At 36.9% G+C, this 27,156-nt stretch overlaps 1 protein-coding gene across 4 annotated transcripts in view; it reads left to right on the top strand.

Annotated features, from left to right (window-relative positions):
• The first annotated feature begins 3,819 nt into the window (after positions 1-3,819).
• The window catches only part of sdk2a (sidekick cell adhesion molecule 2a), a 294,891-nt gene continuing 271,554 nt past the window's right edge, over positions 3,820-27,156 (top strand). For all 4 annotated transcript variants that reach the window (NM_001446839.1, XM_087242947.1, XM_087242946.1 and 1 more), the window contains exon 1: positions 3,820-4,497. In NM_001446839.1, the coding sequence (NP_001433768.1) occupies positions 4,356-4,497 (142 nt within the window). In that variant the 5' untranslated portion in view covers positions 3,820-4,355. The remainder of the gene's footprint in view (positions 4,498-27,156) is intronic.

Below are 27,156 nucleotides of genomic sequence, written 5' to 3'. Positions count from 1 at the left end.
TATTTATACGGATATTCAGCCTGATCTCACGAGAAAACGTAAGTATTTTACGTTTTGCCAGTTTAGTGGCTAATTCGTACGAATTCGTACGAGTTCAGTCGTACGAAATGGTATGATTTTAAAAAGGAGGCGTGGCACCTGACCCCACCCCTAACCCCAACCGTCATTGGGGGATAAGCAAATCGTACTAAATTGTACGAATTAAATCGTAGGAATTCATACGAATTAGCCACTAAATGAAAAAGTTACGAATTGCCGTGAGATTGTGTTGGGATATTAGGTCATCAAACTGTTATTTTAGCGATATAATTAGTTAAACAAATTGGTTAAGCTTCACCAGTGTGACCGACTGTCGTTATGATCATCAATTTTACCACCATTGATTTTAATTTTGTAGATATTTTTAAAACCATTTACAACGTATAATGTCATTCAGGCATTTTGAGTATTCAAGCTTCATCATCCTAATGTCAATATAATGATTACCATCATCATTACTGCCACGTCAGCTATCATCATTAACATCAATAATAATCATTACCACCAGCATTGTTAAACCACAGCTACAGTTTCATTACCAGCTAGTTTACATTACCGCAATAGTTATCATCATTGCTGTCAAGATGACATTACCATAACTATAACCAAAAAAATTGTGAAATTATAGAAAAAACAAAATAATAAAAAAAATCACTTAAATTAATGAATTTTAATAAATAAATACATTATTATTACTATTATATGTGGCAGCATCTCAGAAACTTTCACCAAAACTATCAATACAGGAAATGTCAGTCATTCATTTTCTTGTCGGCTCAGTCCCTTTATTAATCCGGGGTCGCCACAGCGGAATGAACCGCCAACTTATCTAGCAAGTTATTACACAGCGGATGCCCTTCCAGCCGCAACCCATCTCTGGGAAAAGGAAATGTCAGTCAAACAAATTATTTTTATACTTGCAGTTGACACTTTGCAAGTTTTAAGTCCTAATTATAATTGTCATAACATGATGCAAAATCAACATTACAACATTAAAAATAAAAATGTATGAATGACCACCCCATCTTTTACCCCTAATATTATCTCAGTTACTATTATAATTATTATAGCCCTAAGTATCAACTTATGTTTACCACCATCATCACCACAACTGTCATTACCTTCTCAACATCCTCAGATCTATCATTTCCACTCATTTACTCATTATCCAGAATATCAAAGCAACCATTATAAACAACATCATGATTACCAGCATCACCACCACAAACACAAATATCATTACTTCAAATCTGGTATATCATCATAAACAGTATCATGATTCCCTTCAAAACAATCATTATGGCTAGCAGTATTTACAATAACATCATAATTATCCTTCTTACCACCACTATAATTTCCATACATACATAACCAACAATTATCTTCTTCAAGATCATCATCATAACTGTATTTATAGGCACAATATGTAAGATTATTTCAGAAAAAATAACCAATAACCACTAGAACAGTGTCATATATTTTGCTGACTCATGTCAAATATTTTGAAGAATCTTCAGATCAGTTCAATGTAGTGATATTGCCTCCTGTGTGGCCATGCTAAAGACATCACAGCCTTAATTTTGGGTTTTATAGAAAAATGGAAGACACCAAAGACTCTTTAATATTCTGAGTGCTTTATTAAGCTGCACAGAGCAGCATTATAACAGAACATAAAATGTATTTAGTGTGAAAACATTGCTCCTTCCTCTCTGCATGACTGCAATAGGGCTTTAAACAGTGGACTGTTGCAATTGCTTTCACCAGCAATTGCCTTCAGTGTTACTATGCCTCATAGTAGCATAAGCATTGAATACATCCATTAATGTGATTTCTCCAGAAGTCCCATAGAAAGCAAAGAAGACCAAAACTTCCACAATTGCTTTTGTTTGTGGTATATAATTATCCCGTAGCAAAAAAAAAACCTACCATGTTTTGAATCAAACTAAAAATTCATGATAACCACATTTACCACCAATTATCATTATCATTACCACCACAACTGTCATTACCACATCAACATTGCCAGCCCTACTTTTACCACCATCACCACCAATTTCTTCATTATCATCTTCACCACCACTGACACTGCAGACAATATAATTATTAACATTATTATTCCCACAGAAGCTGTCCTTACCACACTAACACATTTAACATCGTAACTTCCAACATGGATCATAAATCAACACAACATGGATCATAAACAATATAACTATCAACATCATCACCAACACCATCACAGTCATCATCAATATCACAACCATTAACCTCACCATTGACTACCCTTATCACCACCACAACTGTCATTACCACATTAACACTGCCAGCCCTATGTTTACCACCATCAAAAGCAATGTCTTCATCATCCTCACATGATAATATCATTATTATTCTCACAGCAGCTGTTGTTACCACCTTTACACATTCAATGTCATGATTACCAACTTGGATTGTAATAAATACAACTATCATCATCACCAACACCATCACAGTCATCATCAATATCTAGACCATCAACTTCACCTACCATCGTCATTACCACCACAACTGTCAATACCACATCAACATTGTCAGCACTATGTTTATCACCATCATCACCAGCAATGTCTTCATTATCATCATCACTACCACTGACACTGGTAATAATATCATCATTACAATTATTATCCTCACAGCAGGTGTATTACCGCATTACCATGTTCAATGTCATGATTTCCAACATGGATGATAATCAATATAACTATCATCACCAACACAATCACAGTGATCATCACTATCACAACCATCAATTTCACTACTACCATCATTACCACAGCTGTCAATAATACATCAACATCCTCAGCACAATGTATACAACTGGCAATACCTTATAATCACAACCACTGACCTTAACAACAATATATTCCTTACAATTAGTATTGTCACAGCAGCTATCATTACTGCATTAACATATTCAACTTCATGATTAACAACATGGATCATCAATACAACTTCTGCATCACCACAATACCAACACAGCCATCAAAGCTCAATATCAACGTCTACATCACCCGTTAATCTCTGCACCGGGTTTAAAGACTGACACAACACCAGTAGAGCACCTCACAAGCTTATATTTAGAATATGAGTTATCATTTTGATTTTTGCCTCCTGCTTAGTGTGGGAATGAATGTGGTTTTGAGATGTAACTTGAACAGTTGTGCAGTACGTGAGTCATAGCATGCTTGGGTAACGAGTGCAGTAGTCTGTGGATCTGTTCGGAATTTAAAACCAGATTTGTGTCCTTAGGATCAAAGCTTACACTGAGCCTGCGGTCTCAGAGAGAGAGAGAGAGAGAGAGAGAGAGAGAGAGAGAGAGTTGAGGAGAGATAGAGAAAGAGAGAGAGAGGTAGAGAGAAGGAGAGCACTAATAATACTGTTGCTCTAGGAGCTTGTGCTCCTTGGCAAACTGAGAACTTGCACTGTGGAGTTATAAAATTGGCATCCAGTGGGAAATTGTGGAACCCCTGAACTCTGATTCCAGCAATCTATTAATTAATAAAGTGCTCATATATAAACAGCTCTTACTTGCGTGTTTGAGTTTTAAACCCTAGACAATTGGCTAAATACGGTCCCGACACCGTATGAATAACGTCCAAACTTTCAATGATGCTCGATGAATTTATGTTATGAACATAGACACGCAGTCATAAGAAACGCAGTTCCCTTTTTCTCCGCGTGGTGGCGACATCCCGCAGTGAAGGAGTTCAGTCTCAGTCCTGAGTTGTAGGGCACTCGTACATTGTTGCTCGCTGTACCGAAAGGACACGGACACGGCATTTCGGGGGGAATACATCCAAGACACCGGACGGAATATTTCCTTATCTACACTCCACTACTTAAGCCTTTACTTTTCTCTCCCTCTCCCTCAACTGCGTCTTTATTACAGCGGTCTCTTTTCCAGAGCATCCACTTGGAGAGATGTGCATGACGCGCAGGGATGCAGGGGAATCGATTCACTCCTTTGAACGCAAATGACTGAATTCATCTTTAGTGGGACTGAAATGTTTCTGTTTGCTCTCACAGATTAACTTTTGAAAGCTAAACTGAAATAATAATAAATTCATACGAATGAATACAATGATTGTAATTTGAAGTCTTGTCGTTTCTACAGTCCACAAACTTTGCCTCATCTGACTTTACAGCAGTTTAATATTGTCTGTTGAGTACAGACTCATTTATAGACTCCTCCTCGTAAAAACGCTGATTTTGGAAGCACGGGATCGACGAGCTCAGTGTCTGGCATCGCTTTGGGGAATCCGGGACTACGGCGCAACATGTATCCAGCGTGGCGCGGGGGAACGCGTGCTAACCAGTCGCAGACGTGCCGGAGCACCATGTCAAGGCGCGCGTTAAGTCTGAAGTGGGGCGGCGGATGGATTCTGATGTTTTTATTCATCAACAGCACTTGGGCGCAAGGTAAGATCTCCGATCTTATAGTGGCTCCCGAGACTGAGAGCTCACGAGGCAGTGATATGTGGGATTTAAGGAAAGAATCCATAGAGAATGCTAATAAAATTTCAGTCATCATTTGGAAGCAGTTCCAATGGGATCAAACTGGAATTTTGTTAGGATCAAAATAACTAATATTGGATAAATGTTTAAGCATTTTCAATTATTTGATTTCAAAATCTGCTTACATTTTGATGTTATCTGTACTTCTGATGGCAATTTAATGATTATAAAAGTCTGAAGTATGATGTTGGCTGTTCTGTTAACTTGACAGATGTGGTTAAAGTACCCTGTGGTCTCCATTGCGCTCGCTAACATGTCCCATCACTTGTAGAGCAATCCCAAGAGATGAAGTGATAGGTGCCTTGCCTCAATACTGCACTTTACAGTTCATTTCTGTTAGCGACTACTATACCTCACTCACACACTGGACGAAGTTTGAAAAAAGAGAACATTTATCATAGCCCTTTTGTGATCATAGAATAGAAAATGACATAAATGCCAAAACGCAGTAATGGATGCAAGCCCTTTTTCAGCTTTGTCATGTGTCTAGCTGAATGAAAATCACAGAGCAATTTGTTTTGATTCATCTCCTTTCGATTATCATGCTTTCTTGCCCACTTGGTAGGCGGAAATACAATGAATTGGCTGATATTTGAACAATTTGAGATAATCGGCTGAGAAATATCTTCTTAGTCAGAAAAGAAATGGTCATTGTACTACACCAAAAACTACAGAGAGCTTTGTAAAAAGTATAATGTCCATTTATTTTTGTTTAATTTTTAAATATGTCAGGATTATATTATATTACATTATATTGTATTCAAATTTATATCATAATTATATTAGAAAAAAATATTCACAATTATTATAACTATATTTCTTTTGTTTTTAAATGCCAACTTTTAACCTGATCATCCAAAATGATCCACAGTTTAGTAATGATGATTATTATTATTATTATTATTATTATTATTATCATATATATATATATATATATATATATATATATATATATATATATATATATATATATATATATATATATATATATATTTTTTTTTTTATATATATATTTTTTTTTATTTACTAGATTACCTGTCTATTAGTACAATGTTAACTGTTTATTAGCACTTTTGGAGTATGATCTTATCTTACATCCCTAATCCTACCTATTATCTAAATTTAACTACTACTGTACCTAATTAACTATATATAAGCAGTGAATTAGTACTTTGAGCTGAAAGTCTTAGTTATTGGATTGTAAACGGTGTGAATTGTACATTGAAATATAGTGTGAAAATATTGAAATAGCTGTTAAGTTTATTTTAATTGGTCTAGTATAGCAACACATAAGCCAACAATTAAATTGTATCAGTCTCCAGTGCATTTCTCATACGGTAATACCATCACTTGTTAATCCAGTTCACTCCCGAGGGTATTTTACCTTTTGACAAGGTGTTCTGCTCTGTCCACGGGGTGCTTTCTCATCTATTAGCTGCTGTAAAAATGGTCTCGGCATCCGCAGGCAGATGGCTGATGTAGAGCCCAGTGATCCATCCTGTTTGACAGATCTTAAAGCACTGGCACTGGTGATTCATTCACTGTGAAGAGGCTTGGAAAAGCCGAGGTGCATCTGATAATTACAATGCCCTAAGCATTGGAGTGCTAAAAGCGGCATAATCCTAGAGCATCTCGGCCTTTGAACAGGCTACGCTGAGGTATAAACGCCTGCCTATCTTATCTAAGAAGCATTCAGCCATCCCCTATTATGCATGGCACAGTGTTACTGACACTTATTAGCATCCTGTCATGGAGCATATACGCATACTCTAGCCCATTATAGACCAAGTCTGTCTGCTGTTTGTTTAGAGCTGTTCAGAGCTGCTTTGTTTTCCTTGTATTGATCAGATCTCTGTTTTCATCCCTAAGTGTACTTTCAATGTCCTTGGACATTTTTAAGGGAGCTTAGCGGTGACTAAAAGGAAACCCATCACTTTGGTCAATGGGTAGAAAAAGCTTTCTGAACCTTTTTCACCTCCAGTCTTTCTCTGGTGATCAATTGCTTTGCTCTGCTTGAATCTGCCCCGAATCCACAAAAATGGGTACCTGTCACAGAGGGTGGCAAGAAGAAGCAGTCGCGAGGCTCTTTCCTTCACGGAGGGTGGCATTAACCACCATCACGGAGCAGCGAGCCTCTGATGCCCAACGTTCCCCCACAGGGCCAAACATATTTGTTCTGAAGCTTCCCGCTAATGAGTATCAGCGTGACTGGTGCGTAGGGTACGGCAGAGCGGGTTCAGTCATCCTTGCGGAGCACAGGGAACAAGGAGTATTCCATAAATTAGGAGGGCTCAGAAGCTGAAGAGTTCTCTGGGGACGCGGGGGTGTCTTGTGCTTATTTTTTTTTTCCATACAAAGACTAAACATGTTTCTCGTGCTGCGTTTAATAGCGATCTGGGCTCTAATTCCACTGGGATACCTGATAGAGTCCATAAAAAAGGCTCCAACAGTGCAGCACTTCTTTTGTACTCACTGAAAAGTAGAAACCCGTTTGCAAGCTGACCACCTTTAGAGAGCACTACCACTAAACCTGTACACAAATGCTTTTAAACTTTGGAAGAAAAAGTCCAGGATTTTTTGCTAGTGCGTAGATCTGTAAGGACATTACTTTCAGTCTCAGAAAAAAAAGTGCTAAATTTGAACATTTAGGGGTGTAACAGCTTGTCATCTGGCAATACTATTGAAAGTGCATAGACTAAAGAATACAATGTACTACCATTAAATTACTTCAACCCATTATGAGTTTAGCTACAACCACAATCAGACACACCTTAAGAAGCGAGTCAAGCTTTTCAGGATCATTTGAAAATACGCAAGCAAGTGTGATGATGCAGGTTGGAAATGCATTTAGTAGGAGAATAGGTAGCTTTACACCTCTGCTGTATCTTACCAAACGCTTTTAGGGTTAGTTGAGGTACAGAGTTGTCATGTTGTACCCCTAAGGTAAGGTACAGGATTTCCTACTAATCCTGACTGCTCTATAGCAATTCCAAAACAATGTCTTAGTGGCACTTTGTTGCATCATACATACTGCATGACAGCTGTCAGCAATTTTTAAATCTTCTGATTATATTCGATAATCCTCCATGCTTACAAAAATGAATTCGGGTGAAATCCACATCTTTATGTGATTAAAACTGCCTGCACTGTGTTTAAGCGGGATAATGTGTGCATGCAGGCATATGTCAAGACGTCAACCGCCATTCGTTCATACACATCAACAGAGTCACGCAAATAAGGAAGATCTGACCCATTTGCCTGAAACTCAAGCCACAGTCATATAGTTTAAATGCGGATGTTCCCCTCCTTCGAGGGCACTAGTAAAAGCTTGTTCCCATATGGGACTCAAGTGCTGTTTTTTGATGTCCCAGATGGGCAATAATGAGCATGGAAGACCGCAGCTCCCTAGATGCCCTGTCATAATTATGCACCCCTGCACCAGTTGCAGCATATTTATCCGTACGCTCGGTGACACTTATTTAATTAAACGTCTAGGAAGCAAGGTCCCGGCTTGGCAACAGATGTCTTGTGAATTTTTGACAAAATGCTCAGCATTTTCTGCAAGCCTTACCTGCTAGAGCCCCATTGCAAGGCCCCCAGGTGAAATAAGTTGACAGCCAGGTCCTGCTATCCCACACTGTCTACAAGGTACCTCATTCCTCGTGCTGCAGTCAGCTGATGTTTATTCATACTGTCAGTAGACTGAGGAATGAATAAATGTCTTAAAATGAGGCACATAGACCTCTGAAAGGCGCCGTCTGTTTTTTTCATTATTGGATGTCAAACTTTGCTTCTTATCAGAGCGGTGGCTCATGTGAATCTGCCTCGAGACCAAATACGATTGTAGCCTAATATTAGAGAACCTGTAGACTGACTGTGCCGAGCCTGTATCTCGCTCCAGGAGGCTTTTAAACAGACTCGTTCAAGCGGTAAAACTGTTTGGATAGTGCAGAATGGAAATATAATCAGATAAGTTTAGACTTTAGGGCCTCTGCCTAGTAATTGCAGTGAGCCTGAGGGGGTATGACTGTCAGTGTTTGTGTGGGGCCAACGAGAGTCAGATCTAGCGTTGCATCCATGAAATCCTGACTCCTAATGCAGTCCCAGAGGAGATCCGACTGTTTGCTATCTGCTAGCTGCGAGCACGCAGAACCCGTTTCATTATTCTGCCGCAAATGAATGTCTTTTTATATTATGCCACTGGAACAGCATTGTTATCGCGTTGGGTTTGATTCTGTCAGTTGGTGGATTCAAATGAGGATTAATTCATGGTGCTTTTTAAAAATTCCATGCTGAACCGAATCCTGTGAATTTCTACAAACATCATTTGGCTCCGGAATCTCAGGCTGGCTCCAATCAGTAAGGAAGCAGTTTCTGTCAACGACCAGCTGCTGGGAGCCGCTCGCTTGATGATGATGATAATGAGAATCCTTCATTTCTGTAATCTACTGTTCCCTTAATAATGCTAACAGTGTTTAGCTTTACTACAACTGAAACGTGCTTGCTGTACATTACTTATGTAGACGACATGCAAATGTTTGCTAACTCTTGCTTCAACAAAGCACTTTACCTCAACATCAGTATTGCATCCAGTCCGATACTGTGTTAGCACAGCACACTTCAAGCTTGACTCTAATTGTGTAAGCCGAGTTGTTCATGCAATAATCTGTGTATCTATGACAATCTCAACATAAGTAAAGTTTTGAAATTGATAGTTTACACAAAGAAAGGATTTTTGAAGAAAGCTGAAAACCTGTACCATACTAGCAAAAACAAATACTACGAAAGTCAGTGGTTACACATTTCCAGCTATCTTTAAAATAGTTTATTTTTGTTCAGGTTTGGAACAAGTACAGGGTGAGTAAATGATGACAGAAATTTCAGTTTTGGATGAACTGTAACTTCAATTTCATTGAGGCATATTGACTTCAAGACTTCTAAAATAGTCTTGTCTACAGGGTTTAATTGTAAGAGTTTTATATCTCTCATTCTATAGTACAAGTTAAAAAGTGTATAAGGATAAAAAATTAGTGAAATGACATGAGACCATTTGTAGATGGACTGTACAAGCAGTGTGAAGTGCTGTAGAAAATGCATCAAGATTTTTTAAAGAAAAAAAATAATAAAAAATTGGCATCCTGTCAGACTCAGTGTGTGTGTGTGTACTGGTTGATATTTGCATGAGTGAGATATTTATTTCTAGCGTGGCCATTCAAACATCTCTACCACTGTTCTGTTCCAAGTCAAATTAATATGAATAATCACAATTTACTTAAGTGTTATGCTTGGCAGGCTAGTAAATTGCCTGCTGTTGGCACACATTTGCCTTTGAACTTGAAAAAAAGAAGTGAATTTCCAGCAAATGTGCTTGTGTTTTGATAATAAGCACATTATGTATAAAGAATGTGTCTTAAACATGTATGTCTTTTAAAAATGTAGACAAATAATATTTGAAAGTCTTTAAGGGAGACGCACAAATGAAAAGTGTCTCAACATTTACTCCCCTCACATGCGACTGAAAACATGTTTTAATATGTTGAACAAATGAGAAAGTGGATATTTTGAAGAATGCTGGTTGATAATTGACTTGTAAAAATACTATAAAAGTCAATGGGTACCATAAACCACCATTCTTTAAAATCTCTTTTTGTGTTTTCAACAAACAAAAGAAACTCAAATAGGTTTTGAACAAGTGAAGGTTGAGTAAATCCTTGTACTTTTAGAGAACTATCCTTTTACTTAAATGTTCCACAGGTGGTTGTTGCCAAATTCTAAAAGTTGCCAAATATCTGTACATTCTGTTATGATAGCTATTCTGTATTTGACATGTAAAAGAACAGTCCAGCCCAAAATGAAAGTAGCTGTTAATTTACTAATTTAATTATTAATTTAATTTAATTTAATTTACTAAGTTAATTTACCTAGGGCAATTCACAAATGTAAATGGCTTTTTCCCAATATAACAGCAAAGGTTTTTAGATGAAACAGTTTGTGATTCATTAGATTAATTAAAGTAAATGGTTACCAGCATTTCAAGAGTAAGAAAGCATAAACAGGGAAAACAAAAATAATACATGTGTTTTTTAATGATATATTGAGATCTTTAATATAGCTCACCAAAAACAGAAAATTCTGTCATCATTTATGCACTTGTCACTTGGTCCAAACACGTTTTAGTTTTAATTTATTCTGCTAAACACAAAAGATTAAGATATTCTACAGAAAGCTGGAAACCTTTAACCATTGACTCCCTTTGTATTTGTTTTTCCTACTACAGATGTCAATAGTTACAGGTTTCCAGCTTTCATCAAAACACATTCTTTTGTGTTCAACAGAATAAAGAAACTCAAAGGTTTAGAATTTGAGGGGGAGTAAATTAGTATGGTAGCACTACATACAAGTACAATGTATGAATAATGATGTATTAATATGTAAACTAAACAATACTTTATTATGGATTAAAGATGAGTTAAGGCGCATGCTAATCATGAACTAACTTTAACTACAATATGAGTCACATGAGTTCATGTGTGAAGAACGGCCACATTAATAACTTGTTAGTACATATTTTTTAATCGTGTGTGATTTAACATTTAAGGTTTAAGCTAAATTGAACCTACATGAGCTCATGAGCTGTTAATGTGTAGTTATGTCATGACTTTACTTGGAGGGGCACATCATCATTAACCCATCTTTAACTACTCTTAAACTTATGTGTTTAAACTGTTGATGTTGACAGACTTTTCTATTGTTATTCAGTGTAAATGCACTAGATATAGTTCATAATAAAGTGATGTTTAGTTCACATATTAACACATCATTCATGTAATGTTATTGTAGAGAATTATTCATTAGTATTTTTTTTGGCAGACTATCCCTTATAGAAGTAAAAGAATAAACACTATGTGCAAGAAACTGAACATTATTTACAATATTTTCACATATATTCCAAAGCCTAAGGCCAGTGGGTAAGTTCATTCGTGCATTTATTTAATGCATATGCAATTATTGAGGCACCCTTTAATGCTTTGAAACATGGGTGCATTTAAACTCAATAAACTAGTCAATTCACTTTTTTGCATACGTTTTCTTGGCTAATCACATCACTCCTTATAACCTCAGTGTATCATCAGGAGCAACGAGAATTTATTTGGCTTTGTGTGTATATATGCTAGACTATAGTTTGTGTGTGTGTCAGTATAGTAATCGCATTTATACAACACCAAGAACCAAGGAAATGTAGTTTTACTGAAGAAAAAAGTCAATGAGGATGGCCTGAGGGTGAGTAAAATCAACAGATTTTCATTTAGGGCTGAACTGTCTTTTAAGAATGCACTTTTTTTTTTTTCCCTCGGAGTTGCAGTCTGGTGTTTTTAGTTTGTGAAAATCCAAATGCACAAACATTATTTCATGTATATACTGTACATACACTCACTGGCCACTTTATTAGATACACCTTACTAGTTCCGGGTTGGACTCCCTTTTAACTTCAGAACTGCCTTAATCTTTCATGGCATAGATTCAACAAGGTACTGAAAGTATTCATCAGAGATCTTGATCCATATTGACATGATGCCATCACGTAGTTGCTTAAGATTTGTCGGCTGCACATCCATGACGCGAATCTCCCGTTCCACCACATCCCAAAGGTGCTCTATTGGATTGAGATCTGTTCACTGTGGAGACCATTTAAGTACAATGAACTCATTGTCATGTTCATGGAACCAGTCTGAGATGATTTGTGCTATATGACATGGCGCGTTATACTGCTGGAAGTAGCCATCAGAAGGGACACTGTGGTCTTAAAGGGATGGACATGGTCAGCAACAATACAAGGTTCAAGATGTTGTTCAATATGTCAGCGACGATCTTCTGCATACCTAGGATGCAACGAGGGGCTATTTGAGTTACTGTTGCCTTTCTATCAGGTAGAACCAGTCTGGCAATTCTTCCCTGATCTCTGGCATCAACAAGGCATTTGCGCTCACAAAACTGCCGCTCACTCTGTATACCAGCAGTTTCTGAAATACTCAGACCAGCCTGTCTGGCACCAAGTCCAGTAACTAAAATGTTTTTAAAACATCCTCCTTACAGTCGCACACATCTGAATGGTCGCAGGCAGGTGCATCGGACACAAAGAATATCTCAAATAGGGAAGAAATAGAAAAGCCTACGAAGGTCACATAACTAAAACATGACCATCTGTTTCAATAAATGTTTCGTATTTTATTTATTTATTTATATATTCCCCCATCGACCATTGTATGCAATACTTTTTGCCTATTTTAGAATAAAATGCAGCCAAAATGAAAAATTGTGAGATGCTGTAGAAACATTGTTTGCTGAGATTTATTATTTAACGACAGCAACCATAGATATAAACACTGCTGATTGCTATTTTAATAACTGGATTTACTGTATAAAATTAATTGATTTACAGTTTTGTAAAACAATAGTGCTATCTGTTTGCACATTCTTCAACGATTTTCCTTTCTGTCGAGGAAACCAAAAAAACTGAGTGGGATTTCAAAGAACTCGAACCAATAAGATTGAGCCTTGCTTTTCTGTTTTCTGGCCAAGGCTTCGCACAGTACCTGAGCTCAAATCAATCCTCATGCCAAAGAAAGATGTAATAGAATCTTTACAATTCTGTTTCGCCGGCACATCATTTGATATTTAAGGTGGGAGGAAACAGAAGCCGAGTGCTGTAAGATTGAATGCTTGATGAGAGGGATGTCAATAATGAAATTCCTGCCTTTGGAGGAAACTCATTATATCGGGGCTAGTTTAAATAAAAGAGCATCAGCTTGAGTGAATTTGGTTTTCATTTTCTGGTTGTTTACTGCAACGAAGAGGGGAAAACGCCTGTGGTATTAGCGGCTTAATAAACGTTCTGCATGTGTGTTCGCTTCAAGGGAATTTGCTGAGAAACTCTGCACGAGTCTAAATAGATTTAGCTTATGTGTGTGTGTATGTTAGTGTCCTTATGAACTCTTGATGTAGTGAAGGTTCTCTTTCTGAATAGCCTTAACGCACAATGAGAGACTTTTAAGGAGACCTTGGCCATTGAGTTGCTTTAGCATGTGAATGAAATTAGTGAATTTTTCACAACGATCTTGTCATGCTAGAACTGCTTGGCATGGGAGAAAATGTGATGAAATCCTGACAAAGTGTCATTTTCCTGCTGCATACAAGCTTGTTTCAAGCCTCTGGGCTGTTCAGTGTAAACATTTAAACAACAGAAAGCTTGACTGAAGGGAAACAGCAGCTAGAAACAAAGCCCTCTACATCTTTTTTTCCCTTATTCAGCCTCATCCTCCTGGGAAGCTCGGAGTGCATTCTTGTGTTGTGAATAAAATAGCAAAGTGGCAACACGACCGTATGATAGAGACATTGATAGAAAGATTGAAAAGGGGGAAGCGGAGAGGGAGAGGGAAGCAAAGGAGATGCTAGACTCGTCTTATTTTTTTTCTGAAAAGCTCCAATGCTGCGAACCCATTTATGCACACAAAAGACTGTGCTCTGTTGTTCTGGCCGTACATGCTCAAAAAAAAAGGTGTTCAATCTGTGCCCGACCAATCATAACAAAGATAATTTTACCCATAAAACAATCTTTTGCTCTCTTCATCACAGCTCTTTCTCTCAGTAACAAAAAAAGCTCTTAACAGAGAACTGTGCTGCAGACCATTTTTCTGCAGCAGAATTAAGGGTTTTCACCTTAAAGATCTGGCAAAATATGAGTTCTGCTGCTTTTAGTCTGTGTCCATCAACTCTGCGGGCATCTACACTTTGTTACTGAACTTGGAAAAGTTTACAAAACTATTTTTTTTCTTCACTGAATTTCTAGCAAAAAATATCAACTCAGAGCCGATCAGTGAAGTGAAAATGCAAGATTTTGAAGTTAAACATATTAAATTAATGTCACTCAATGTAATGTACAATTTTTGGAAAATAAAGTTATTGCATGACTAACTGTTGACAATTTTGTTTAACCTTATAAAAGTAACACTGGCAGGACTTATTTAACATTTCATTTATCTGTCTGTCTACTGACTTATCCATCCATTCATCCATCCATCCATCCATCCATCCATCCTCACTTTAAAAGGAAATTACAGTAAAACTAGCAGCAGTAGATCCAGACATTTACTGTAATTTGAACCTTTTGCCACTATGTTCACCGTGTTATTGTTGTGGTGTAATTTTACAGTAAAATACAGCCAGCGATGATTTCAGTGATTTACCATAAGTTTAGCTTAAGTACTGTAGTTTTTACAGCTTTGCACTGTTTGTCACGGTGGTGCAGTGGGTAGCATGATCAACAAGAAGCCCGCTGGTTTGAGCCTTGGCTGGGTCAGTTTGCATTTCTGTTTGGAGTTTGCATGTTCTCCCTGTGTTCGTGTGGGTTTCCTCCTGGTGCTCTGGTTTCCCCCACAAGTCCTAAGACATGCAGTATAGGTGAATTGGGTAAACTAAGTTGTTTATTGTGTATTTTGTCTAAATGACTGTGTATGGATGTTTCTTAGTGTTTTTCCTAGTGATGGGTTGCAGCTGTAAGGGCATCTGCTGCGTAAAAGATATGCTGGATAAGTTGGCGGTTCATTCTGCTGTGGCGACCCCTGCTTAATAAAGGGACTAAGCCAAAAAGAAAATGAACAAATTAATGAATGGCTTTACACTATCTGATATTCTAACCTCTTTAGGAAATTTACTCAAAGAACAACATATATATTGCATCATTTGTCCTCTATTAAAACAACAAAGCATTACGTTGGCTGTATATTTAATATTTTATCTGGGGAATAGCACAAGCTGATTTATAGTAATATCTTGCAAATTTACTGTAAGATTAAATCATTTTTGCCCCATCCCATACAACCATTTCTTTGTCAATCTATCCATTAGTTCATTCATACTTCTATCCATAACTTTTGTCCCATTCATCCATCCATCCATCCATCATTTTTTGTCTAATCCATCCATCTGTTTGTTCATCCATCCATTAATTCAACCATTCATTCCTCAATTTGTTCTTCCATTTTTTCATCCATCCATCCATCAGTTTATCCATTTATGTATCTATCATTTTTGTCTCATCTATTTGTCCTTCCATTCATCCATCTATGCATCCATCCATTTCTTTGTCCATTTGTTCGTCCATCCATCCATCTATCATTTTTGTCCCATCCATCCATTAGTTTGTCTATCCATCTATCAATCCATCTATCCATCCATTTGTTAATTCATTTGTTCGTCCATTTTTTGTCCATTCGTCCATTGGTCCAACTATCCAATAATCCATCCATCCATCCATCCATCCATCCATCCATTGGGTCATCCATCCATTTATCCATCCATCAATCAATCCATCCATCATTTTTTGTCCAATTCATCCGTTTGTCCACCCATCCATCAATCCATCCATTCGTTCATGCATTTGTTCATTCATTTTTTGTTCCCCCAATCATCGGTCCATCCATCTATCCATGCATCTATCTTTTTTTGTTTCATCCATTTGTCCATCTATTCATCCATCTATCCACCCATCCATTTGTTTCTCCATTTGTTCATCCATCTATAATTTTTTGTCCCATCCAGTCATCTGTTTGTGTATCCATCTATCAATCCATCTATCCATCCATTCGTTAATTCATTTATTCATCCACTTTTTTGTCTATCCATTCATTAGTCCAACCATCAATTCATCCATCCATCCATCCATCCATCCATCCATCCATCCATCCATCCATCCATGTATCCATCATTTTTGTCCCATCTATCTATCTATCCATCCATCCATTTGTTTGTCAGTTTTTTCATCGATCCATCCATCGATCTCTCCATGCATGTAATACATCATTTTTTGTCCCATCCAACCATCTATTCGTTCATCCATTTTTTCATCCATTTTTTGTCCTTTCATCGGTCCAACCATCCAGTCATCTATATATCTATCATTTTTGTCCCATCCATCCATCCATCCATCCATCCATCCATCCATCCATCCATCCATCCATCCATCCATCCATCCATCCATCCAACCATCCATCTATCTGTTCGTCTATAAATCTCATTGGTCTATCTATCTATCTATCTATCTATCTATCTATCTATCTATCTATCTATCTATCTATCTATCTATCTATCTATCTATCTATCTATCTATCTATCTATCTATCTATCTATCTATCTAGTCTGTATGTCTCTCTGTTTGTCTTGTCTGTCTGTCTATCCATAATATTTTTCCTATTATTCATTTGTCCATCCATTCATTTCCCCATCAATCCATTTATGCATCTATCCATTTGTCTGTACATCCATCCATCTCTTTATCCATCTATCATATTTGTCCCCTCCATCTGTCCATCCATCCATCTCTCTATGAATCCATTTATCCATCTATCCATTTGTTTGCCCATTTTGTTTGCCTATCCATCCATCCATCTATCCGTGCATCATCCATTTGTTCATCCATCTATACTTCAATCCGTCCATCCACTTTTCTAATTGCAACAGTTATGTTTTTTTTTTCCAGTCATTCAGACAGGCAGACAGTCAGATTTTCAGATTGGATTATTCCCTTTGCCCCAGACATGTGTATTCCACTGTCTGGTATGTCCTTCACCATAATAAAGACTTTAATGAGACGAGGGTCACTCTCTGAAATAAAATCTAAATGTAGAGGCACAATCCGAACAAGTCTTCCCATGACCTTCCACCAAGAGCCCAGTGCAACCAACTCTCAGTTGGTGAGAGACAGAGAGCACAGCACATCCCGGCATCGCAGAAAGGCTTCAGATTGTGAAGTTGTTTCCTATCCCTTCACCCTCTCCCTCCCTTCCATCCTTTTGGCAGCAGGCCTGGACGTTTGCCTGGCTTGGAGCCTCTGGCTGCATCTCAATGCCTTGTGCTGGGTATTGATTAGGACAAATGCCGCGCTCTCCTCAGCAGCCCAGACTGAGCGCGTGTGGCAATGTGTGGCTGTTTGATGTCACTTGTGTTTCTCTCGCCTCCTTTCCTTCTCATTTCGCCGTCTTCTATCTCGTCTGCGCTTCTACGACAGGCGTCGTAGCCTGTCTCGTGCGCTTGATGTTGCTTTGCGTCGCACCTTCCTTGCAAAACAAATTGACTGTTGCTTTGAGGTGGAAACTCACGAGCCCCCGGTGTGTTTCTGAAACCGGTACGTGTGCGCTCAGACATATCTGCGTGAATATACTTGCAGCAGGCATGCAGGGAATATGTAATTTTTTATTTTTTTGATGCACGGTTGCTATATTAGTTTGTCTGCTCGCAGGTTCTGATTTGATCATGTGGCGTTAAAAATAAATAAATCAAATTCTGTCTTTTTAAATGATACTTATGTTGTTCTAATCTCACTTGGTGTATAGCGAAAGCTGAAAAGAGACATGTTGATACTGTATGTTTGCAGGTTATTTGCTATCAAGTGGGGATTATTCATTCATTTTTCTTTAGTTTAGTGCCTTATTTATCAGGGGTCGGCTTAGCAGAATGAACCGCCCTTTATTCCAACATTTGTTTTACACAGCAGATGACCTTCCACCTGCAACCCATTACTGGGAAACACCCTTACCATCTTGCATTCACACACTCATACACTGCAGCCAATTTTGTTTACCCAATTTACATATACCACATGTCTTTGGACTCTAGGGGAAACCGAAGCACCCAGAGACAACCCATGCGAATACGAGGAGAACATGCAAACTCCACTCAGCAATGCTAACTGGCCCAGCTGGGACTCGAACCAGCAAACTTGTTGCTATGAGGCATGTTAGGTATTTAGGCAATTAATTGTATAATGATGGTTTGTTCTGTAGCTAACTAATAAGACTTACATTTGTTAATGTTAATGTGGACAATTAAACATTACATTTTAAAATAAAATTACTTGAAAGCAACAAATTTTAAATGAACCTTTTTTTCAGATCTGACGACTATAAAGTCAGTTATTTAAATTAGTAATATGGGCACTTTTTGGGGTAATGAATTTTCAGTTTTCCTCCATTTATTGCGTGCATAGTTTCATATTCAGTGGCATGATTATTAATTGAATAAAAAATTAATAGAGAGACTTTACATTAGATGGTTTATTAAATCTACAGTAGGAGATCTAGACTTTTCCAAATATTTCTGGTGTTTCTTTATTAATATTAAATATAAACTCACTGGCCACTTTATTAGGTACACCTTACTAGTCCCAGGTTGAATCTCACTTTGCCTTTAGAATTCAGAATTGTTCGTGGCATACATTGAACAAGGTACTGGAAATGTTTCTCAGAGATTTTGGTCCATACTGACATGATAGCATCTCGCAGTTGCTGCAGATCTGTCGGCTGCACATCCATGTCTACATTCCTAAATGCATTGAATTGCTGCCATGCGATTAGCTGATTAGAAATTCACATTAACGAGTAGTTGGACAGGTGTAGCTAATAAAGTGGCTGGTAACTAACAAGTTTAATGTTTGTTTTTTACATGTCATTTTCTGCTTTATACTTAATTTACTGTATTTTTCTTAATGATTGCACTTCTCAAGCTGGCAGTGAGTTGACATTTGGTTTTGTGCATGTGTGAGTGATTTTATTTGTCTCTCTGCAAGTCTATTACTGTGAGTGTCTTACAAAACTGACCAATTTAATGTGTTAATAGATTAGCGGCATTTAATTTGGACTATTGTTATTACAATGAGGTACAAGACCCAAGAAAAGTCAATTCCATCAGCGCCTGTGCCCTGAATGATTTAGTGAGGGTTAGCCGAGCTAGTGAGGTTAAATGGAAAAACTGTGCAGCATTGCTATTTGCTCCCGTTCCAGTAATGAATACTGACAGAGATAAAAGAGATTGTGTGAAGATATTTATTTTCATTTCAAAGGGGGCAGGGAAGCAGACTCTAATATAAGACTTTATTGCCATGATACGTATAAACTGTTGCAAAAACATGCGCACTAAATTCGCAGAGAACCCTGCAGCCACACACCGATGCTAAATTGCCCCTAAGGTTTAAGCACAAAGCACTGCTTCTCGAACACGGCCTTGAAACGTTTCCAGAAGTGTCAGTGTTTCCAGTATTGAGCGGACTGTATTCACCATGCCCACCATTGGAATCAATTCTGGTCAATGGAGAAGCATGCTTGAAAGAGGAAGATGCTCTTTGTACAATAAAAATCCCTATCATGTTGGTACCTGTTTATTAGTGCGATCACACACAGGAAAAGAAAATGTATTTGAAAGAGGTAGAGAGATTGAAAGTGAGTGCACTGGAGAACAGATATTGATGCAGTACCGTATATGTTAGCGCACATCCCAAATTTAGCCTCGATCCCACATAGCTTAGAAAGCTCACTCTTGGCTCTAGGTGTTTACGTTTGGCTCTTGATTTGTGTGTTCATTTGAGGAAGGTTGTCGTTGTACCAACATTTTAACAATTGGTACCAATTCTAGTAAAACATCGCAGTTCTGCATACCACAGTGGAAAATATCATGCCACTGAAGGGTTTTGTGTTGAGCATTTTCTGTATTTATAACGAGTGAAATGTAATAACAAATGAAAACATTGGCATTTAGCCTTCAGATATATATTTTAGACAAGTAAACGTGGTTTAAAGAAATGATTTAAAAGAAGTAATCAATCTGTTCTACAATAAAGCACAAAAAGAAAACAAAGAATTAAACAAATAACAGCGCTTGAACAAAGACAGCTGAAAATTAATAATCAGCGCTCGAGGCTTCTCAGATACTCAGTGAAACGTTTCAAGTATTCCGTTAAAGAATCAGAAACGTGTAAAAGAACAAAAGTATTAATTATTCACCATTATTGGCATTGTTTTTTTACCGCGTGATAATCAAAAAACAGATGACTGTTCATGATTGTTATCAGGCGCCAGATCCACTAAATCTTCTGTGTGTCCATGTGTCTGTTCATTCATCTATTTATATATCATCCATGTACAGCATTTCATCCATGTATTTATCGATCCCTCCATTGTTTTGAATTTCCAGTGTACAGTAATCCTCTATACATCCATCCACAGTGGTCCATTTAGCCATCAGACCATTTTCTGTAGTCTGTTTATCCATCCATTCATCCATCCATCCATCCATCCATCCATCCATCCATCCATCCATCCATCCATCCATCCATCCATCCATCCTCAAGGTTTAACTAGGTTAATTAGGTTAACTAGGCAGGTTAGGGTATTTAGGCAAGTTATTGTATAACGATGGTTTGTTCTGTGGACTATAAAAAAAAAAAAAGCTTAAAGGGGCTAATAATTTTATCCTTAACATGGCGTTTAACAAATTTAAAAAACTGCTTTTATTATAGCCAAAAGCCAAAGGGGAACTAATAATTTTGACTTTAGCAGTATGTACATCATACATTTGTTCATCCCACTATTCATTTATAAATCCATACCCTTCCATTCATCCTTTCACAACAGTCCATTTTGCCATCAATTTACAGTATTCCAATCATCCGTCTGTCCATCCATCCATCAATCCATCCATTCAACCATCCGTCCATCCATCCATCCATCGATGCACTGTACATCTACCCCTCAATCGATTTGTTCTTCCAAATATGTACAGTAATCATCTATCTATCCATCTATCCATCCATGCATCCATCCATCCATCCATCCATCCATCCATCCATCCATCCATCCATCCATCCATCCATTCATCAATCCATCTATATATTGACGTACAGCATTCCATAAATGTACAAGGTCCATTAGCGATCAATCTATTCAAAGCAGAGCATCCATCCATCCACAACAGTCCATTTTGCCATCAACCAATTTACAGTAGTCTGTTCATCCATTAATTTATCCATCCATCCATCCATCCATCAATCAAATCTGTACAGTAAACATCTATTCATCCATCCATCCATCCATCCATCCATCCATTGATGTAAAGCATTTCTTTCATAAATCTACAATGTCCATTAGCCATCAATATGTTTATAGCAGAGTGTCCATCCACCCATCCATTCATTCATCCATCAATCCATCTATCCACAGTCCATTTTGCCAATCAATTTTCAGTAGTCTGTCCATCCATTAATGTATCCGTCCATTCATTCATAAATGTACATCCACCCCTCTATTCACTTATTATTCATCCATCCATCCATCCATCCATCCATCCATCTATCTTTTTTACATGTTTGCTCATCCATTTATTGACATACAATGCTCCTCCATCCGTTTCTCCATGTACAGTAGTCTATTTATAGTCAAACAATCAATTCATCCCTTCAATATTTCCGTTAACACATTTAGATAGTTTATAAACTCCTGCATTTGACCTTCATGTTTATGTTTTCTGCACCAAAAAATGGGACTAATTGTGTTTATTTAATAAATAATTGGTAAAATAATTAATGGATAAATAATCTGACACTCTTAAAAATATTATACATAGACTGACTTAAATATCAAATCATACAGCACATTTCCTATGCACAAATGTATGATGCTCATTTTACCACACAGACAAAAATGAAAAGAAATGTCCTGCTCGACAATCCCCCGCTATTAGGTTTATCCCTGCCGCAAGCCATTTCATAAAGTGACAGGACGAAACCTGTCATTTTTCTACCTGCCTCACATTTCTTTAAGTCTTTTAAGGACATTGGGACTTGCATTAAATCTCCATCCATCTGGCTCAGTTACACGTTCCTGTCCTCTCAGCTAACTAAGCACTGCATTTTAAAGTTTTATACTAAATGGTTGCTGACTGCTTAATTCTGATTGGTTGATGGACATTCTAAGGTGTGCTGTGTTTTTTTTTTTTTTATAAACATACAGCCGAAGTAGTTCAAGGCAGGTCTCGACCACATTATAGTTCTATATCACTACTCTGAATGATTTTTAACTTCACAGCTAGAACGGTCCAAAATTAATTCAAAACAAAACAGAAGGATTCAAAAACTAGTTCTACACACAGGAGCTGTTTGAAGACAAAAAAAAAAAAAAAAACTGACAAATATATTGAAAATACATTTTGGCATGTGAAAACCGCCATACAAGTCTACTGTACCACGCTGCTCAACTCAGTTGACACAGGCCACAAGTCTTCCATTGGTGCTTCCATTAAACCTCCAACCATCTGGCTTAGTTACCGTGTCCTTGCCTTTCAGCTAACTAAGCTCTGCATTATAAAGTCATAAAGTTATAAAGTGTGTTTTCTTGTGAATGATCCTGTAGGACTTCCACTTGCTCTGATGTGCCTTGACAAATACATCGGGGGGTGCATGAAAGGTCACAAAGAGACGAAACTGAAGCAAGTTCTCCAGATGAAACAAAGAGCGTCTGTCTGAAGGAAGGGACCGCCGGTGTCACTGTGAATCAGTGCAGGGCCGGTGGTTTGGTTGAGACTCTGTCATCAGGTCTGCGCTGGGGTCTGCGGGGGCTCTGTCACGAGGACTTGTGTCTGAGACGTGTCCTCTTGTCTCTTCGAGCGGCCTTCAAGGGGAAAAACACAGAGCAACTGTACACAGAGAATCACAGAGTCGCGCTTCAGTAGCTGTTTCCGCCTCTGCCTTTGAGAGATTCATCAAAGACACTGTGTCTTACCAACAACTCAGCAAACCCAGCTTTGTAATTTTTGCATCACTAGCAGCTTCAAGCAGAATTGCGTTAAAGGTATATGTTTCGTCAGTTCACACACATTCCCTAGGAATCCAACCTCTGACCTTAGCATCGCTAGCTCTGCACTGCACTGTTTGAGAAACAGACTATCGAGAAGTCTGTCTTAAAGGAGCTCAGCCTGACGCCGAGCTGAATCCTGAACGCAGTCTGATTAATAATAGAAATATCGCTCTCAGCAGATGATTTGAGAGATGCCAGTTGCTGTTAGCATGCTAAAGCACGAGATGCTGTTACTCTTCCAGAAGTTTTGTTCTTAATTTATCTGGTCTTAAAATATTCATTGTTAAACTGTTAGACGACTACTCCACAATCTATAATAGAATTACTTTACGCATAAAATTGGGTCAAGAATTAAAGACTGATAAATGTCAATGACTATGAAAAGACTAATATACAATGTTACTTTAACTGCGACAAGTTCTGGAAATTGTTAAAACATAGTGGGACAGAGAAGCAATATCATTAGAATTAATTTTAAAATATAAATAAACCTTAAATAAAAAGCTAATTTTTCTCAGAATTTCGTCAAAACCTCCAACTTTAATAATATTTTGTAATTAGATGGCAAATAGATGGCAAATAGATTAAATATATATATATATATAGATAATTCTTTACCTGATGTATATCATCGCATTAGCTTATTATACAATGACAACCCAAATATTGACAGAATGCTTACATTTTCTTACTGGTAAACTGAATTAGCATGCACAGAAATAAAGCAAAGTTTACATATCAGGGTAATTAACTGCAAGACTCCCATGCTATCTGTCGGACAGTGCGATGCGTGCATGATGCATTTTCTTAACTCAGTACTATGTCTTCAACAGTGGAGATATTTTTAACAGTAGGAGCAGTACATGGACGATCACTCCCCGCCACACAACATACTAATCCAGTGTGATCAATTTTCACCAACTTTGTTTTTAGTTGGAAATTCACAAAGAAAACTTGAAGCACTGTAGACTTTCAGATCTGGTAAACCTTTAATCAAAAACACAATTTTTATTTAACCATTATGCAGCTAAAAATAAGAATGTCATTACTATGCCATCATTGTCATCGTCAAGGAAAGTAAATAAAAGGACTATTGTAATGCACGGATTGCGCTGTCATTCCTGTGCGAAATTTAGTCATTCTTACTCCTGTACTACAATATGCATTATTATTTTTGTGAGATATATTATTGCTTGTTACTTTTGAGACATGGTATGGATAGATAGATTTTCGAAGATGTTATGTTGTTTAATCTACTTGTTGTCATCTACTAAAACCTTTTTCACTTAGAAATTGCTTTAAAAAAAAAAAAAACAGTAAAGAAGGAACAAGATATCACTTTTTTTGATGGTTCCAATTGCACATGTTGTTGATTGTAACATTGCTATCTTGCTAATAGTATCAGTAGACTGTTTGCTTGATATATTTTGATACTGTTCCACCAACAGACATTCTCCTATGAAAATTTTTGCAAATACAACTTTTAATAACCCTTACTAAACACATATTATATAATAAATTAAATAATTTCAATAAGCCATGGTACCAAATAAGTAAATAAACAGAAATTTGTATTATTCATTTACTTATATTTTTAAATTATATGGATTTTTGATCACTTAAAATTCTTCCATGGACAACAACAAAGAAACCTCAAGTAACCCTAAAAATTATACAGCATGTGAAATATTGTAGCAGAAAAACTGAAATGATATTTTTGATAATGCCAATATCTTTAAGTCAAGATTTTTGTTTGCATTTAGTGTAAATGTGAATTTTTGTCTTTCTTTAATTTATAAAAAGATACTTTAAAAAGAAAAAAAGCCTCTTCCTAAATGTCATGAAATATTTATGAATATTATTTAATTAAAACATTGCTATTAAAGCATGAACTGACCTTGTCTTATCATAGCTATCAAATTATCTAAGCACAGGCAATAAAATAAATAAATCAAACATAGCGTGCCTTTAAGTATTTATGAAAAAAATAAAACAATATTAAAAAATTTGCATTTTACAAAACCTGTTTTAGACTTAAATTGACAGATAAACTAAAGCTAAATATCTGAACAAGTTATATTCCAAATAGGGATGCTCATTTCGGTTTATTTTTGCTAACCGACAACTGCCGCTCATTAATCGGTTATTAGCGGTTAACTGGTCAGATTACTATTCATTTTATATTAAACAAATTGACGTGTCTATTTTGTGTCTGACACATTAAATATTGCATAAAATACTGATTTATTTTTATATGCTAGCATATTAATAATAGAACAATACAACAGAGCATTTTCACGCACCTGCAGTGTTAAGCACAGAAGAATAGAATAAACTAAATAAAATGAATAAAATAAATAGGACTGCCCTAAATTATTTTCCACTTAAATAATTAATTTATATTACAAATCGAAAACTGGATATTTTTAATAACCGGCATAGGGTGTTTTTTCCAATCATATTTTTGTCTTCCGTCAAATAAAATAGCAGACTTCCTCAAATCGATCGGTCCACGGAAAATATGCATTTATTTAATGCCCCGCTTGTAGTATTATAATCACAAAACCTTATATATATATATACACATACTTTTGACAATATCAGTAAAGTTGGCTAATACTAAAGTAGTAGGGGACATTTGCTGGTGTTCGATTGTGTATTAGCCCATAAACACGTCAAAAATTTATTTTGTTACATGTGAATTGCTGTAGAATAGTAATTTTCTACAACTCAGGTAAATATATTTGTTACAAATTAATAAAATAAACATTGCTTGCTAAAATCACCAGATCACAAATTCTAAGCAAGTACATCAAATGAAATAAAGTTTTTCACAATTGATTTATTTAAACTAATATACTATGGTTTAAAAATGTATCTGCAAATAATGCCACAGTTTGTAGAGTAACAGTAAATCTGTCATGCTTCTTAAGTAACCAAAAAACAGTGGTAAATGTATTCAGAAGTCCAGATATATAGTGTATGCATATATGTATATATGCATGTAGGTTTTCTCACAATTAAATTTATTTTTTCATTAATATTTTATTACCTGAAGCCCATTACAAAAAAAAAAAAAAATGCCATCATGTCTGTTTCACTCTCCACCAGAAAGCTTGAAACAGTAACATACTTTCTTGCCTTGTCTGTGATCATGAATACAAACTCAAAGCAGTTGCATTGATACTCCTCTGATGAGCTGCGTGTATTTTTTTTTTTTTTTTATGTGTTAGCATTTCATTAGCCAAAAGAGGATCTATCAACATACAGGCAGACAGGCAGGTGATCTGACAGCTCGCCCCTAACCTGCCTATTGATCCCACAGCCTCATTAAACCTCTTATCCAGTGGCTTTCACACACTCTGGGCCTGTCATCGCTCTGAAAGCTGTCAGGGCCGAGCAGCAGTCAGAGCGCACACGTTAATACATGCGCACCGCCAGTGTGCGCAAGCAAAACATGCAAGGCTGTGGGTTTTTTCTATATTTTAAAGCTTTAATCATTGCACAACAGCGAGCGGCGTGTGTCAGCTGTGCCCCGCCTCTCTGAAAGCCAGTTTTATTAAAGACGTCCTAAGCGAGCGGCCCGTGGAGAACGTTGAGCTGGAATACAAAGCTGGATCCCTGGAAAAATAAAAGTGTGCTTCCGTACGATTTTATAAAAAGTGTAATTGTTGAGCAAATAATATAATATAGAAATTAATATATGTTCAAAAAACATTAACAACACACACACGCACACACACTTGTACAGCTAACCCTACACAAAAAAAAAATAAAAAATTGTAAGTAAATTGTTTTCTGTATTCTGTGATACTGTTTATTTATGATTTTAAATTGTATTATGGGCTCTTGATCTTTTCTCCAAAAGCTTTTAATGTTAAAAAGT

The sequence above is a fragment of the Danio rerio genome, chromosome 3 (genome assembly GCF_052040795.2).
Source record: "Danio rerio strain M-AB ecotype USA chromosome 3, GRCz13ab, whole genome shotgun sequence".
Classification (NCBI taxonomy): Eukaryota; Metazoa; Chordata; class Actinopteri; order Cypriniformes; family Danionidae; genus Danio; species Danio rerio.
This window is presented reverse-complemented; position numbering and strand designations above follow the sequence as displayed.